This window comes from Acytostelium subglobosum (genome assembly GCF_000787575.1).
Source record: "Acytostelium subglobosum LB1 DNA, scaffold: scaffold8, whole genome shotgun sequence".
NCBI lineage: Eukaryota > Evosea > Eumycetozoa > Acytosteliales > Acytosteliaceae > Acytostelium > Acytostelium subglobosum.
In genome coordinates this window covers 456,717-472,622 of record NW_012236525.1, presented here as the reverse complement: position 1 = coordinate 472,622, position 15,906 = coordinate 456,717, and the positions used below count along the sequence as shown (strand labels likewise).

The window sequence follows — 15,906 nt, the reverse complement described above, 5'->3', positions numbered from 1 at the left end:
GTGCAAACACGCCATAACATACATACCCGATGTATTTATATACCTGCATACACAACTTGGATATATATATACATATGTGTATCTCGGCTCGCTCGGTGAGTGAGAGAGAGGGCGATGGAGAAAAGGCCACGCTTGATACTGCCCGCCAGCCAACCAACACTTAAATTTCCAACCACAATCTCAATCAATGGACTCCAAGTGCCTGCGGGCAGGCACTACTTACATCTCTAGAGTCATCCATCCCATCAACAACATTGTTATTATTATGTGTATGTGTTGTGTTCAGTTACTATTATTATTTGTTTGTTTGTTAGTTAGTCAAGAGGTTGTCGACACCGCCCCCAACATTCCTACATTCATTCATTCATTCATCAATCAACCAATCAATCATAATAGACATTTAACAACTAAACTTGAAAACTAGAAGTTGGACCCTAACACGCAATACCAACTTTAGATACACATACTTTGAGTCCCAGGACGACAATCAATCAATCAAACTTGTACATTAGATATAATCATTCACCAATCCAACACATTTCTGGAACTCGATCATCACATTCCTTTCAATAATAATATTATATATATATAGTTAGATAGAGAGAAACAAGTTAGCAGCATCAGCAATGGCCTCTCCAGACATTCTATTACAAAGAGTATGTGATGATCAAAGCGGAAATGTCATGACCACTTCCGGAAACTTCCAGAAATACCTAACATCACACCAATCAAACAAACAAAACAGGAAGAGGACTTGACTGTGTCAAACGTCGCACCATATGTCGAGAGAAATATAGATGGACTGAATCAGCTGGTGCAGCTTATGTTCTCAAGCCATGCCGCATCGCCAGATGTGACGTGCAAGGCAAAACTGTCGCGATCACAGAATAATAAGTTGATCACTTACCATCGAAGTCTCGAGACACTGCGCCAACGAATTGTCATCCTGATCAACACGTACATGTCACACGAGACCCGTTTGAGCGAGTTGTTGGCACTGCTCGACAGGATCGACGATGTGCTCATCACCGTCAAGATCGTGTGTGGACAGTCCGAGGACCTGGACTACCAGCTGCCACACGAGACAGTCCGCGCCCCAACCAATATCTACAGCGACAACAGTGACAGCGACAGCGGGAGCAGGTTCGTCCCATTGGCGCCACCCCCAGCCGAGTTATTCAATCACAAGAAGTCGCGTCCAAACATCTTCCTCCATGTACTCTCCAAACGAAAGGTATGTTTATCATCAGCAAGAGAGAGGGGCAGGCAGGCACTAACATGCGAGACTTGGGACACAAAACAACAGAAGTCGATTGCCGCACCACCAGCCACAACATCAACAACATCGACCAACCCTGGTGTTGGCATCACAAGAAGGACGACTAGGAGACAGGTGGTAGTGCCAAGCAGTTCAGAGTCAGAATCAGAGTCATCAGAGGTCGAATCATATTCAGAGGTGGATCTGCAGGCGCCCTCAATAATCAGGGCGACCAAGATTTCAACAACCATGGACGATGACGATAACCTGAGGGATGGTTCCGATTCGGAGGCGACCGAGTTGGGTCGCGCCAGGAGCATAAGTATGCTGCCAAGATACAACAATATGCGTATGAGTCAGCGCAACTTCCGCGTCCCGCTGCCGCAGTCGATGGACACGCCCACGACCACCACCACCACAACAACCACCACCACGAGCACAGCCGCCAACAACAACATCAACAACAACTTTAACGACTTTACACAGAGTCTCAACAGTCTGTACGCCATGTTGGATGGAGCCGAGGACGTCAAACCAGACACCTCGATCACCACGACCAGCACCACACTGCGCAGACACTCTATCGATGTGCTTCCAGTCACGAGCACTACCAGCACTACCACCACTACCACGACCACAACGACGACTACTCAATCAAAGAAGAAGAAGCAGTCGTCAAAGAAGTCATCGACACGCGACGACCTGCACGCTCAACTGCGAAGAGAGGTCACCAGGAGGCGAAAGAGATTGGGACATGTCAAGAAGGAGACGGCGACAAACAACGCCGCAGTCAAGAACCGTCGCAGAATGTACCGCTACACTGACGATGAGGAGGAGTCTGACGAGGAGGACTACTCCAAGGGTGTCATCTACAACCCACAGCCAGACTCTGACGAAGACGAAGAGGAGTCCGAGGAGGAGTCAGAGGAAGAGTCTGAGGAGGAGTCGGACTCATCTTCAGGCTCGGATTCAGAGCACCAAAAGGTGCCAGACGCATCGAAGCGATGGGCTCGCGCCTACTACGTACCAACAGAGCCCAAGGTGTTGGACCCACCAGTCGAGTGTAAGGTCTGTTACTGCGACTACTCACTCTCGACCGAGGTGCACCAGTTTGAGTGCGGCCATCAGTACTGCAACGAGTGCATCACACAGTACCTCACCAACCACATTGTCGAAGCTCGCGTGCTCGACCTCGTATGCCCATTCCCCGGCTGCAAGCGCGACATCCCAGAGGAGGTCATCCATCACTTTGTTGACGACAAGACGTGGACCAAGTTCCAGAAGTTCTCAATGATCGCCTCGATCAAGGCCGAGCCAATCAAGTGGTGTCCAACGCCAGACTGTGACACGTTTGTTCTGGGCGGCTCTGCGAGCAACCCGCTGCTCACCTGTCCCAAGTGCCGCACGGACTTTTGCTACAACTGTGGCGAGCTGGCGCACCAAGGCTACAAGTGTGGCGAGGAGGCAATCAATCTGAACAATCGCAAGGAGAAGTCAGGCGTGACGGCCAAGCAGCACTTTGACGAATGGGTCACGACCAACACGTTCAACGTGCAAAAGTGTCCCAAATGCGAGGCGTTCATCGAGAAGAACGAGGGCTGCAACCACATGACCTGCCAGAACTGCCAGCACCAGTTCTGCTGGCTGTGTCGCAACGACTATGTAGCCGGCCACTTTATGGACAACAACTATCCCGACTGCTATGACAAGCAGTACTACACGCCGATCAACTCGACCTACACGCCACCCCCACGTCGCACCTCACACAAGGGACGCAACGTTGCGATTGGACTGGCGGTGTGCACCGTTGGTCTGCCATTCCTGCTGGTGGGCGGTGCCATCTACGGCTGTGTCAAGTTGGGCAAGCATATCAAGAGAAGACATCGTCGTAACAGAGCAGCAGCAGCAGCACCAGTCGCACCAAATGATCTATATAACTATGATTTATAAGTTCAATCAAGTCAATCATTCAGTCCAGTCATTCAGTCAGTCGCAGTCAGTCAGTTCAAGTCCATCATCACTTCCACCCATAATTGTATTATATAACCCTGTATCGTATCATCTATTCGTTCATTCAAATAAATGTTAATGATGTACCTGTCCTATCCTCGACATTCGAATTATAAATCCTTCATCCAAGTGGTAGGTTTCATTCCTGGATTGATTGATCAGTTGTTTGTGTGTGTGTGTGTGTGAGAGTGTGAGTGTGTGAGGGGTACAGATAATTACTTTGGGAAAGAGATAATTTATGATCAAACAGTTTGATATTAATACTCCTTCTTATGGAAAGATGTAATATAATATTAAGGGACTTCCAAATGAAGTACTATGTCTCCCCAATCATTGATTTATCCACTTTCATCAACAAACTATTTATACATCACAAAGTGTGACTTTAAGAATCATCAATCAATCAATCAATTAATTAATTAATCAATCAATCAAACAATCTAAAATGACTTTAATCGGTATGTTTAATAATAATAATAATATATATTATATACATTAAATAATATTAATACTTAAAACTTACCAATATTTTATAGCATCAATGAAGAACATGACACCAACCTCCTCGACTATTGTGTCGAAGGCATCGTTTGGTGGTGGATCATACGGTGTTGCATCTCAGGGTGCAAACCAAGCTGCCTTCAAGTTGTTGCCATGTTTGCCTGATATCAGTATCAACATTGACATTGATCTCGACATTAACCTGTTGGGTATCGATCTTATCCACGCCGATATCCATGCCAGCATCCACTAAATTGACATCAATCAGTTGAACACTTTGTAAATAAAAGATTTCATTCTTAGGACAACCTGTGGACCTGCAGAATGCGGGCTGGGATTTTATGAATTCCAGAATTTTGTTGGATCAAGTTGTCAATACCAAAATACTAAAGATAACATCAATGTTTGATGATTGGTCATTGTATTGAGATATTTATCAGTTAGAGATAATAGATAGAGAGATATGGACTCACTTTCAACTCTTGTAGTTAGACAGATATTCGATTATATGAAGGATGAGCCATTTGATGCACTTTGTCTTGGACTAACATGTAAACGACTATTCGTTTACATGAGTCGACAGATGCCAGAGATCAACTTTCAACGTGATACTCCACTTCTTTGTCCACAAGATAATACAACTATAACAACGAGTACAACAACGAGTACAACACCGAGTCCAACAACAACATTGAGTACAGTAACAAAGGCATCAGTTGCAATGATGTATGGAATGAAGAGTATCACATATAGTGTTGATGCACAGTTGGATGATTATATATTCCCATCGACATTGACTAGATTGACATATAACTCGAGACATCAGATTGTGCCAGAGTATCTACCTCACTCTCTGACCAAGTTGGTACTTGGTAAACTTTGGTGTCAGAGTTGTGAACTACCCATAGCATCATTGCCAAACTCAATCACCAGTATAACATTTGAATCCATCACTCAAGAGTTGAAGCCGGGCTCCCTGCCAGACAATCTCCGCTCATTGAAGTTTACGGCACGATACAAATTTACAACTACAATTACACCAAATACATTGCCACGATCGCTCACCAAGCTCAAGTTCGCCACTGACTTTTATCTCGGACAACAGTTCCAATTGTTGTTCGCACCTGGATCACTGCCCGATACCCTCCAAACACTGATTGTCTCGGAATCATTCAATCAACATTTGGAAGATGGTATATTACCACAATCACTCAGATCGTTGTACCTTGGTTCAGGATTCAATCAAAGCCTATCAGGCAACGTACTTCCACCGGCACTGGAGAAGCTGTCATTTGGCAAGTCGTCGACATTTAATCAAGAGCTCCAACCAGGTGACCTACCACAATCACTTCGATTCCTTCAATTTGGACCTCAGTTCAATCATATGCTTCATCCTGGTGTCCTGCCCTCAATGCTCGAGACTCTATCCTTCATAGGGTTCTCAAGATACAATCACATCTTTGTGTCAGGCTCGCTGCCAGACTCACTGACCAGTATAACCCTACCCTATTCCTTTAATCAAATGATCTCGGTTGGTGTGCTTCCAACATCCTTAACCTCACTCACGTTCAACAAAAGTTATGATCAATACCTTCAACCTGGAGTCATTCCACCGTCACTCAAGACACTGTCCTTCGCAGAGTCTTTGTTCGATCAACCTATTGATGCAGGATCTCTACCAGAGGGCCTCACATCACTATCTTTTAGCCAACAATTCAATCAACTACTCTCCCCAGGTGTGCTACCCTCAACCATCACATCACTGACCTTTAAAAAAGTCTACAATCAACAGCTGGTTGCAAATGTATTGCCAAGTGCATTACAAGAGTTGGTGTTTGGAGCATCGTTCGATCAAGACGTCTTTGGACCCAAGGTACTTCCACCAAACCTAAAGACATTGATCATGACCCAGTGCAAACAACCGATCATTGTTGGATCCCTCCCATCAACGCTCACTCACTTGAACTTAGGTGAAGCGTTTAATCAATCCATCGAGCCAAAAGCATTGCCGTCGTCATTGACAAGGTTGGAGCTGGGCGACATGTTCAATCATCCTCTCTTGCCTGGCGTGTTGCCCTCGTCGCTCAAGTGGTTCAGACTTGGAAAGCAGTACGATCAGATTGCAGAGAGTACAGTGTTGCCAGAAGGACTCACTCACCTGTTGGTAGCATCATTGACGCAGCTCAAGGACGTTGTGCTACCATCTTCACTTGACGACCTCGAGATAGAGAATGAGGTCAGTGCTGACTTCCAGCCACCGGCGATCCCCGCCAGCGTCAAGACATTGTGGATGAATGCCAAGTTGCCAGCTGTCAACATTCAGAATCTAACGAATAGACAGGTATCGTTTGTGTCGACGTGCGCAGCTTCACTACCAAACGTCACCACGCATAATCTTCGCATCGAGTATTCTGTTCCACGCTACGTTCGTCGACGCATCACGTCAGAGATTGATACCAGACAACTTACAGTCCAACTTCGTATGAATGATCAGTACCATGGTGTATGTCTGGTGCGCAAGATGCCAGTCAACTCCAACGACACTGATGCACTATACCTCCATACGATCAACTTTGATAATACCGAACAAGCAACAACCTCCTCCAAGAAATAATAAAGTGTTGTGTCCACACATTCATTCAATCATTCAATCAATCAATCAATTACACAAAGACACAGAGATAGAGAGATAACAAGATGACATCGACTACAACTTCAGATATTAAGATCATATTGGGATCATCATCGATATGGAGGAAGAAGGTGTTGAGTGATCACATGGGATATACATTCACAACAATGTCACCTGATATTGACGAGAAGGTGAGCTAGCGATCACTAACGGCAGGGTTATTGACATGATCAGTGTAGGTGACTAACTGCCTCTATGTATATACATAGGCCATCAGAGATCCAGATGCAAGGAAGCTTACAATGATGATATCAAACGCAAAGGCTGATGCTTTGTTGTCCAAGGTCAAGGAGCCAGCGATATTGATCTGCTCCGATCAAGTCATTGTACATAACAACATCATTAGAGAGAAGCCAGGTATGTTGTTGATGTTGAGTGCCAGAGAGCGAGAGAGAGAGAGTACATACTCACAAACACAATATCAACAATAACAGATACGAAGGATATATGTAGAGAGTATCTCCGATCATATGAGTTCCACCCTGCCGAGTGCATTGCTAGTGTTGTGGTTGTCAACACACAGACCGGCAAGAGAGTACAAGGAACGGATGTGGCATCAATGTACTTCAAGAGGATACCAGAGGAGGTCATTGAGAGATTGATCGCACAGGGTGACGTGATGAATTGTGCAGGAGGCTTCACAGCCGAACACATGGAAGAATACATCGATCGCTGTGAGGGCGAGTTCGAGACTGTGATGGGTCTGCCCAAGACAATGACAGCGCGTCTGATCGAGGAGGCAAAGAACAGCAAGTAAAGTAAAGTAAAGTACAAAAGGTGTGCGCCAGCGCCCCTACGCCGACGATTTAATCAAGTTCCTCATGCTTATAGTCCTTCGACCTTGTTTCATCTCGAGATACTTGAGGTAGATCTTGTGCTTGCGTAACACGATGAAGGCACTGAGGAGAGTGGCGGCAACAACGGAGCATACGACAACAATAACTATGATCTTCCATGTTGCGAAGGTGTTGTTGTCGCGTCTTCCAGCCATGCATTCCGGTCGTACGGCCTGAGGGATTGAGACCAGGGCCGAGAAGTCTGGATCGAGCTTGCATGTATGGCACTGAGGCAGAGTGATGCCAAAGTATACCTTGTAGAGGTTGTCGTCCGTGTCCAGCTTGGTCTGATTGATGAACTGTGTTTGAGTGTAGGTGGGTCGCCCGTCAGAGAGCGAGTAGTCGACGAATCTGCCAAGGAACTCTGTCTTGCCCTTGATCACTCGCAGGTATTGGACAGACTGGCCATTGGTCGAGGAAGGTATGAGTGTGTATGTATCTTGGTCTGTATTGCAATCTGATGGTGATGATGAGGTATTGTACAGGTTGGTTGCAAAGACGACTCGAAGAGTGTTGAGTGTGCTGCAGAATGTCCATCCGCTGATCGACACTGTCATCTTGACCGAGTTGGGTGCCAGCTGGATTGATTGGCCGGCAAACTTGACAGTGTTGGCCTGCACAGACATATTGAGCGTGGTCTGGATCATCAGCCCTGGTTGTCCACCGCCACCATTGCCAGTATTGGTATTATTCCATGTGTATAGGTAAGCTTTACCATTGCCATCTTGTTCAGGGGATATATCCTTTGTGCTCCAGGCTTTGGTGGCGAGCTCGCCAACCACCTCACCTCTGACATCCACCTCCTGGACAGAGGCCATCTCGAATTCAAACACAAAAGGGCTGTCCTCTGTAGTCAACGATGCGATTGGTGCCAACTGATTGGTGACCACCTGGACTGTTGGAGAGACCACCTGCTCACACATCGTTCCGAGGAATTGATCATTGCACAGACATGATCCACCATTATCCGCCACACAATGTCCATTGCCAGAGCAATTGTTATTCTTGACAATACAACTGTCAACAATAATCTGTGATCGATCTTGTACATTCAATAGTGTTGTTGAAGAGGTATAATTGTAGCCATCTACCTCCATCTTCAATGTGGCTGGTCCGGCCACAAGTGTACTACTTTTGGCAATCTGACATTGCACTGTTGTTGAATCCCATGTCTGAACGGAGCAGTCGGCGTCATTGATCGAGACAGCGGTGTGATTGTGGTATGGTCCAAAGTTGCCGCCAAGTATGAGTAGGCCACCATCAGTGGTGATTGGTGAAATGGAGGTCACAAGCGGATATGTCCAAACAAGTACCACTCGTTGACTAAGTATCTGGCCACTGCTATTCACCTTAATAGTGTGGTTACCTTGATCAAACCATCCATTCATCAAGCAGTAGTATGTGTTGATCAAGCTGGTGTTGGCTGCCATAGAGCATTCACTTGGGCCTCCATCGATTGTAGCTGTGAGTGATATTGTGTCCAAGGGTCCAGATGAAGTGACAGTGATTTGTGCACCGTATGGTACCTGTTTCATGTTGGCAACAATAGTGGTGGATGCATAATAGTTGATTGATAATTGATAGTTTGAGACATTTGAGAGTAGGATTGTCGCTGAGCCAGTGTCGGAACCAGGTGGAAATGTGACATTATATCGGAATGACCTGTTTGGTACCAACATTGTCAACAACGGGTCTGAATCACCCTTGATACCCCAACCAAAGTTGTTTCCAGTCACAGTGATCGTCTTCCTATCCGCTGAGTAATATGAATTACTGTCCTGTGTAATGTCTATTCCATGTAAGTCATACACTCTATCAATCAATCAATCAATCACTGATGTATAATGTACTTACTACATTGATAGGTTGGAGGGAATGTCGCACTGATACCATTGATGAGCACTGGGGATGATGGAAGACTGAAGGATGGTTTGTGGCAGAGGTAGCAGTCTGGTACGGATGTGAGTGCAGTGTTTACCAAGCTGATGGACTTGGAGAAACATGTTGCCTTTGGTGTTGCTCCTTTGATCGCCGTGGAAAAACTGCCCTTGAGATTGAACTTGAGTAGACTGAGATTATCTGGCACGAATGAATCGTTCATATCACCAATAAATGGAGAGTAATCCAAGGTAACAATGCCATCCTTCATCCCAGATAAGAGTGTTGGTGGATATAGGTATCCAGATGTGCTATATATTATGTTGTTTGTTAGCAATTGGAAATAGTGGAACATAATTGATTGATAGATTAACATACAAGAATTTGATTGTGTTTGGCAATATTCCAGTGAGTTGTGTCATCATAACGGTGCATTCCAATGTACTGTGATTGAGTTAGTGAATGACATCATGTTGATATTTGGTACCTCCTTACCTTAGTTTAGTATAGAGTGATATGTTGTTCGGTACAATTGCAACACCTCCTAGTAATGACAGCTTCAGAATCTTTGGTGGATTATCCATGATGAGTGAGGGTACTGTTGGCCCATTTGATATATACTTTGGATCATGTTGAAACTTTCTATTAACATTGGAGACAAACAAAAAAGAGTAAGTAGAATGATGATGGATGAATATAGTGATCTATATACTCACATATTACTGAGAAAAGGACAAGAGGTAATATTAATAATGAAGTCTTGTGAGTACCTAATAATAACACTTTGATTGGGAATCAAAGTCAATGGATCGATCAGAGTGAGTAAGTGAGAGGGAGTGGAAGTGGCAGGTAATCAATCAATCAATCTTACAGATTGCTCATTTTAGAGAATTGATCAATATTAACTGTTGTAAGTGCTCCAACTCCAAGATAACTTTATGGTAATGATGGATGATTGAGATTAATTAATTGATTGATTGATTCATTCATTGATTGATTCAGTTGGTACTTACAGATTAGTGACAACATTGTTTGGAGGCAGAGATACTTGGCTAAGAGGTGTATCTAATGACAACGTTGCCAGTTTTGTGGGTAGATTGGATAGGATCMACCTTGTGCATATTGGTTATATTACTCATAAACCTAGATTATGATTGAGATAGATTGACTCCAGTGTAAGCGAATGAATGGATGGTTCAATGGATGGATTAATCAGTGAACAACATCTTACAAGGTTACCAGATTTGGAAAWTGATGATATATCACTCAAGTCTGTGATGGTGGGCTCATTAACCAGTCTGATATTGGTCAACTTGTTGAGGTTGACCATCATGGACAATAAGTTGATCGTTTGGTTTGATATCGTTGGTTTACTCGGATCCGAGGTAATAGCTAATGTATTCAACTCTGGGAGGTAAAGACTAGTTAGCATTGGATCAGGGTCTGTCCAAGCCTGAGATGATAATGATGTGTCAAAGTTGCTAATGATTGAATGAATGAATGGTTAGCATTTGATGGATATCATGGATGGAATGATTGAATGATGGGATAATGTACATTCCGGTCAGACTTCCATTGATATCACATTGTATTGTCTGGCTTGTTGACAAACCGCATATACGATCGACATCTGTTATGTTCACTCTATATTGATTGATCAACCAATCCAATGATACCTTCTCTTGAGGTGGTATACTGACTGTCAGTGCAATGTCCAACAACAACAACAAAGGTAACAATAGAATAAGCATCAACTTCATCAACTTTGTCATCTTGTCTTGTGTAAGTAGTTATGCTTATACTGTTGTTAATCTATGTCCAACAACAACAACAACCAAACAATGAAGTTGTAGTAATCATCAGGGAAGGACGTCGACGATGTGGCATCGTTCAACATCACTACCATGTGATTGATTGTTTGGTTGATTGATTTAGGCATAGATCGTCTTGTCGTTGTACCAAACTTATGTCTCACCCAAAGAAGCCTTTTGAGATTGCCCCTTCCTCAGCCTTGCAGTTGCTAAATCTGGACCTGTAGGCCCCATCAAATATCAGGGTCATTGTGTGAGTTGTTGTTCATAATAACTACGAGGTTGTTGATGATGCCATTCATTTATTGGTGAATACGTTGTCATCAAAGGAATAGAGTCGACAACTACACACACACAAGTCGTTTACAATAAGTTGATTGATGTAATGATTTGATCAAGAGATAATCAACCTAATATCTGTTTGATTGATAATTATTACATTATGTTGTTGGTAATACTTGTTATATTATATGTGATGTATATGATGGTGATGATAGGTAACACAATGGAGTGGCACAAGTTGTGAACTTGGTGTATAACGTCATCTTCGTTGTCAAAGTGAGTGATAGCGTGAGGGCAAGGGCAAGGGCAAGGGTAAGGGTTGGGGTTGAATCAACCTTTGAACTTTATTTGAATCCAAAGCTGCAGTGCAACAAACAAAATGAATAATTAATCAAACACAGGTGTCACTTCAAGATCACTATCTATCTGTTCATTCAATATATATATACATTACAAAGAGATAAACGAACGAGCATTGTATTAGTAGTACCAAACCAACCATTCGATCAATCAATCAATACAAGACAAACAAACAAAACAAAACAAAATATAAGCCTTTGATTGGTTCATCATGATGTCGTCTGCAAAGGATGGCAGTAGTAACAGCGGGTATCAGACGTTTGGATTGAAGATCGGCTTCCCGCCCGGCTTCCCAATGCGTTACAAGACAATCAAGTTGTCCGATTATAATATATCGGTGCGTGACACTATCAACTTTATCTGCGCCAAGAATGCAATCACCAGAGCGGATCAGTACATAATGCAGATAATCTATATGGGTGGCGATAGCTTTGCCACATCAACATCACAGCCAAACCCAAACGCACCGCCTGTGCCCTCGCGCCAATCAGTCTTCATTCCCAATCCAGCAGCAGCGCGCTCACAACTCGAGAAGCGCACCAGATGGATGGATGACAATGTCAAGTTGTCCTCATATCCACTCAATGCACCTGTGAGTACTACTTGTTGTGATCAATCAATCAATCGAGTGATTGCAATAACTAACATGTGAGTTGATCGAATGGATATAACAGGAAGTTGTGTTGGAGATGAGGAAGAAGCAACAGGTTGTCAAGATTGTGTGTCACTCAGAGTCAAAGGCATTGGTGTCCGATGTGACCAAGCCAATCAGTAACCTGTTGGGCTTTGCCGCATGTAAATTCAACCTGGGCGACGATGCTGACTATCGCCTGTTCCATAACAACCATGAGTTGACCGATGGCGACATCAGGTCGTTGAACATCGACCTATCCCTCCCATTCTTCCTCAAGGATAAGAGTGACAGCAGGTCGTTCGAGACGCCCGACGACCCGTCGCAGTACACCGAGGAGCACGAGATCAGTGACGACGAGTCCACGTCAAACGTCAGTCTGGACGTGCCGGCCAAGTCGGTCGTGGCTCTCAAGGAAGGCTACTTGAAGATACAGAACAGAAAAAAGTCGTGGAACAGTCGCTACTTCATCCTCACCGATAAGTTCCTCTACTTTTACAAGTCACCTCATGACAAGCGCGCGTCTGGCGTCATCAACTTCAAGGACCACGTCATCCGTGTCATGGGCTCGCCCCGCGAGGGCAAGCTAGAGCTCATCCACAAGGATCCTCATCACACCGGTCAACACATCTACCTCAAGTTTGACTCTGAGACCGAGATGCAGGCTTGGAACATTGCACCATTCACCTTCCAATGTCACGTAGCGCCATCACCTGCGCCAGTCGTAAGTACACTACACCCTAATGTCCAAAATCATTCACTCACCTCTCCCAATTGTTTAGAAGGGCAAGCCGATCAAGGGTATCTTTGGTGTGCCTTTGGAGAGGACCATCCCACCTGGAGCAGAGGTGCCAATGATTGTGACACAAGCCATTGACTATATTGAAAAGAGAGCGATGGATGTCGTTGGTATATTCAGGCTTTCGGGAAGTGTAAATACGATCGAGAACTGGAAGAAGATGTACGACAAGGGCGACAAGTGTGACTTGATGCTTGAGAATGATCCACATGCAGTGGCAGGTCTTCTGAAGCTATATCTAAGAGTATGTTTATATACAGTCATCGACCTCCATACGCTACGTCATGAGTTAGTACTGACACATGTCCACCCAACAGGAGTTGCCAGAGCCAGTGTTGACATATGACAAGTACGAGAAGTTTATCGCTGCACAATGTAAGCAAGCCTCACGTACCAAGTAATCTCCACGCTCAATCACTCACTCAATCAATCACTCATTCACTCACTTCCAATCAATAGCAATGGATGATTTGGCATCGAGGATCAAGTTGATCAAACATTTGGTTAGATCATTGCCAGCGGCAAACTTGGCCGTATTGACAAAGTTGATCTCATTCTTGGGTCGTGTGGCACAGCACTCAGCAAACAACAAGATGCAACTACATAACTTGTCGACTGTGTTTGGTCCTAATCTCATTCGCGAGAAACAATCCAAGTCCGAGTCAACCAATGTCCAGAACCTTGTAGAGGATACGCCAATCATCAATGCGTTGACCCTCTCACTGATCAGAGACTATCCATATATCTTTGGTGTATGTATCATTAATTCAGATCACGATGTGTACCTCACCTCTCTAACATCATCCCCGACGACATGAACAGGACAAGGAACTACCAGAACAAAAGATTATGGCAAAGACATTGTACGAATATAATGGAGGTACGGCTGAGGACTTGGACTTCCCTCAGGGCGTCAAGATCAGAGTGACGTCACAGGCGAGGGATGGATGGTGGGCCGGTGAGTATGAGGGAAAGACTGGCCGCTTCCCAGCGACATACGTTGAGATCATCCCACAGGTTCAGTCGTCGGCGTCGTCTTCGTCGCTGTTGCTGCGCACCAAGTCCAACCCCAACATCTCCAAGAAGAAGAAGTTCATGATCGAGATGGAGAACTCCAAGACAAAGGTGGCCGACAATGAGAAGCTGCTCCAACAGCTGCTCGAGCGCAAGGAGAAGCTGCACAACAGCATCGCCGCACTGAAGCAGGAGCAGCAGCAGCTGGCCAACCACAAGGACACGGTGAAGCTGACGCAGCTGATCAGCACGCTCAAGCAGAAGCCAGCCATTGCCAACATACCAAAGACAATCGACACGCTACTGATCAAGTACAACGAGTACAAGAAGAGCCACGACGACTTGGCCACCATCAACAAGGTTCTGGTCGAGGAGACCGACCTGTTCAACAACAACCCCAAGGTCAAGGCCAAGCTGGAGAGCAAGGAGAAGGAGGCCATCCAGGCGCGTGTCGACACCATCGCATCCAAGCTCGAGGACGCCTCCAAGTCCAGGCAAAAGAGTCTCTCGTCCAAGCGTATCATCAACGACGACCTCGAGGAGATCAAGATATCGATCACCATCCCAGCGCAGTAACATGTCAGTCCTCTTCCTTCCCCACCGCAACTGGCTTGTCAACAACATCATCTACGTCATCTGATCGATCGATCGATTGGCAAACCAATCCAAACTGTAACACTCACTCCCAAACCATTGAAGTTATAATAACAACAACATCATCAGCATCATCATCGTCATCAACTGTACAGTACTTTATAATATAGTCCACTCCAACCTATGATGGCGGAGGTGGTGGAAAGAGATAACTGTAGAACTGATTGAAGACTCCAGAGGCGACGATCGACACTGTTTCCATGCGCATGATTGTGTTGCCAAAGTTGGTAGGATAGACATTGGCCAGGGGTGATAGCTTGGCAATCTCATTGTTGGTGAAACCTCCCTCTGGTCCTATCATGAGTAATAAGCTGGGTGGCTGTAGTTGTGTCCGTTGCTGTGTTGGCGATGTCTTTGATATCGAAGACATACGCTGTTGGTGTTGGTTCTTGATTGACTCAAAGAGTTGTGGCAGTGGTTGTCCACCTGGATGTCCAACAATCACATGTGACCACTGATGTCCATTAACTATCTTATTGTTTACAAAGCTATTGAATGGCTCTGTTGGGTATATACTCATCATTCGATTGACTCTGTGTGCGAGTTTGTTAGACCAATGCATAGTACTGTACTTGATTGAGACAGACATACTTTGCTTGCTTGGCAGCCTCTATTATTATCCTTTGGTATCTATCCATCTTGTTCTCTGAGGGCACTGATGCTTTGGACGAGCGAGAGTACTCTGTCTCGAGAAGATATAGTGATCGCACTCCAATCTCTGTCAACTTCTCAACCATCCAATCACCTCTAGCTGCCTTTGGTAGTGATGTGGCGATGTCCAATCTTGGAAGATGACCAAAGTCCTCTATGTGTGCATCATTTCCATCGGTGGCTGTACTACTACTACTAGTACCAATTGACTCAACTGTTACAATAGTTTGTTCTCGACCAATCTCAACTATCTCTGCGATGGCACTGATACCAGATCCATCAAACAGTTCAATCTTGTTACCGACACGCATACGAAGACTCTTCTTCAAGTGACTGTGTTGTCTTCCATCGAGCAACACTGTACTCTGTAGTGTAGCCGGTAGTCTATCGATGAAGAATCGTCGCAGAATGACCATTTGTCGTATGTATATCTGTGTTTAGATAGATTGATGTCAATGAATGAGTGGCATGTTATGTATTCGTCGTCAACAAACATGAGAACTTGAGACCCATAATTTCAAAAGTGCCC

The 15,906-nt window shown here is 44.8% G+C and overlaps 7 protein-coding genes across 7 annotated transcripts; 5 read left to right on the top strand and 2 right to left on the bottom strand.

Annotated features, from left to right (window-relative positions):
* Positions 1 to 626: 626 nt before the first annotated feature.
* On the top strand, positions 627 to 3,208 carry SAMD00019534_045700 (hypothetical protein; the record flags this gene model as incomplete). The annotated part of the gene is made up of 3 exons (XM_012900060.1): positions 627 to 656; positions 746 to 1,234; positions 1,307 to 3,208. The coding sequence occupies 3 exons, from the start codon at positions 627 to 629 to the stop codon at positions 3,206 to 3,208; spliced, it is 2,421 nt and encodes an 806-aa protein (XP_012755514.1).
* Positions 3,209 to 3,713: 505 nt separating this feature from the next.
* On the top strand, positions 3,714 to 4,022 carry SAMD00019534_045690 (hypothetical protein; the record flags this gene model as incomplete). The annotated part of the gene is made up of 2 exons (XM_012900059.1): positions 3,714 to 3,726; positions 3,805 to 4,022. The coding sequence occupies 2 exons, from the start codon at positions 3,714 to 3,716 to the stop codon at positions 4,020 to 4,022; spliced, it is 231 nt and encodes a 76-aa protein (XP_012755513.1).
* Positions 4,023 to 4,493: 471 nt separating this feature from the next.
* Positions 4,494 to 6,383, top strand: SAMD00019534_045680 (hypothetical protein; the record flags this gene model as incomplete). Its single annotated transcript, XM_012900058.1, has 3 exons — positions 4,494 to 5,262; positions 5,348 to 5,505; positions 5,562 to 6,383. 3 exons carry the CDS (start codon positions 4,494 to 4,496, stop codon positions 6,381 to 6,383), a joined length of 1,749 nt encoding a protein of 582 aa, XP_012755512.1.
* Positions 6,384 to 6,454: 71 nt separating this feature from the next.
* Positions 6,455 to 7,212, top strand: SAMD00019534_045670 (hypothetical protein; the record flags this gene model as incomplete). Its single annotated transcript, XM_012900057.1, has 3 exons — positions 6,455 to 6,592; positions 6,671 to 6,818; positions 6,875 to 7,212. Coding segments are annotated over 3 exons (624 nt in total), but the record flags the coding sequence as incomplete, so codon positions are not given.
* Positions 7,213 to 7,254: 42 nt separating this feature from the next.
* On the bottom strand, positions 7,255 to 9,759 carry SAMD00019534_045660 (hypothetical protein; the record flags this gene model as incomplete). Its single annotated transcript, XM_012900056.1, has 4 exons — positions 7,255 to 9,053; positions 9,152 to 9,486; positions 9,554 to 9,619; positions 9,671 to 9,759. 4 exons carry the CDS (start codon positions 9,757 to 9,759, stop codon positions 7,255 to 7,257), a joined length of 2,289 nt encoding a protein of 762 aa, XP_012755510.1.
* A 2,083-nt stretch (positions 9,760 to 11,842) lies between these two features.
* SAMD00019534_045650 (hypothetical protein) lies at positions 11,843 to 14,648 on the top strand (the record flags this gene model as incomplete). Its single annotated transcript, XM_012900055.1, has 6 exons — positions 11,843 to 12,220; positions 12,303 to 12,983; positions 13,042 to 13,302; positions 13,376 to 13,433; positions 13,518 to 13,810; positions 13,881 to 14,648. 6 exons carry the CDS (start codon positions 11,843 to 11,845, stop codon positions 14,646 to 14,648), a joined length of 2,439 nt encoding a protein of 812 aa, XP_012755509.1.
* Positions 14,649 to 14,847: 199 nt separating this feature from the next.
* SAMD00019534_045640 (hypothetical protein) lies at positions 14,848 to 15,793 on the bottom strand (the record flags this gene model as incomplete). The annotated part of the gene is made up of 2 exons (XM_012900054.1): positions 14,848 to 15,259; positions 15,318 to 15,793. 2 exons carry the CDS (start codon positions 15,791 to 15,793, stop codon positions 14,848 to 14,850), a joined length of 888 nt encoding a protein of 295 aa, XP_012755508.1.
* Between the last annotated feature and the right edge of the window lie 113 nt (positions 15,794 to 15,906).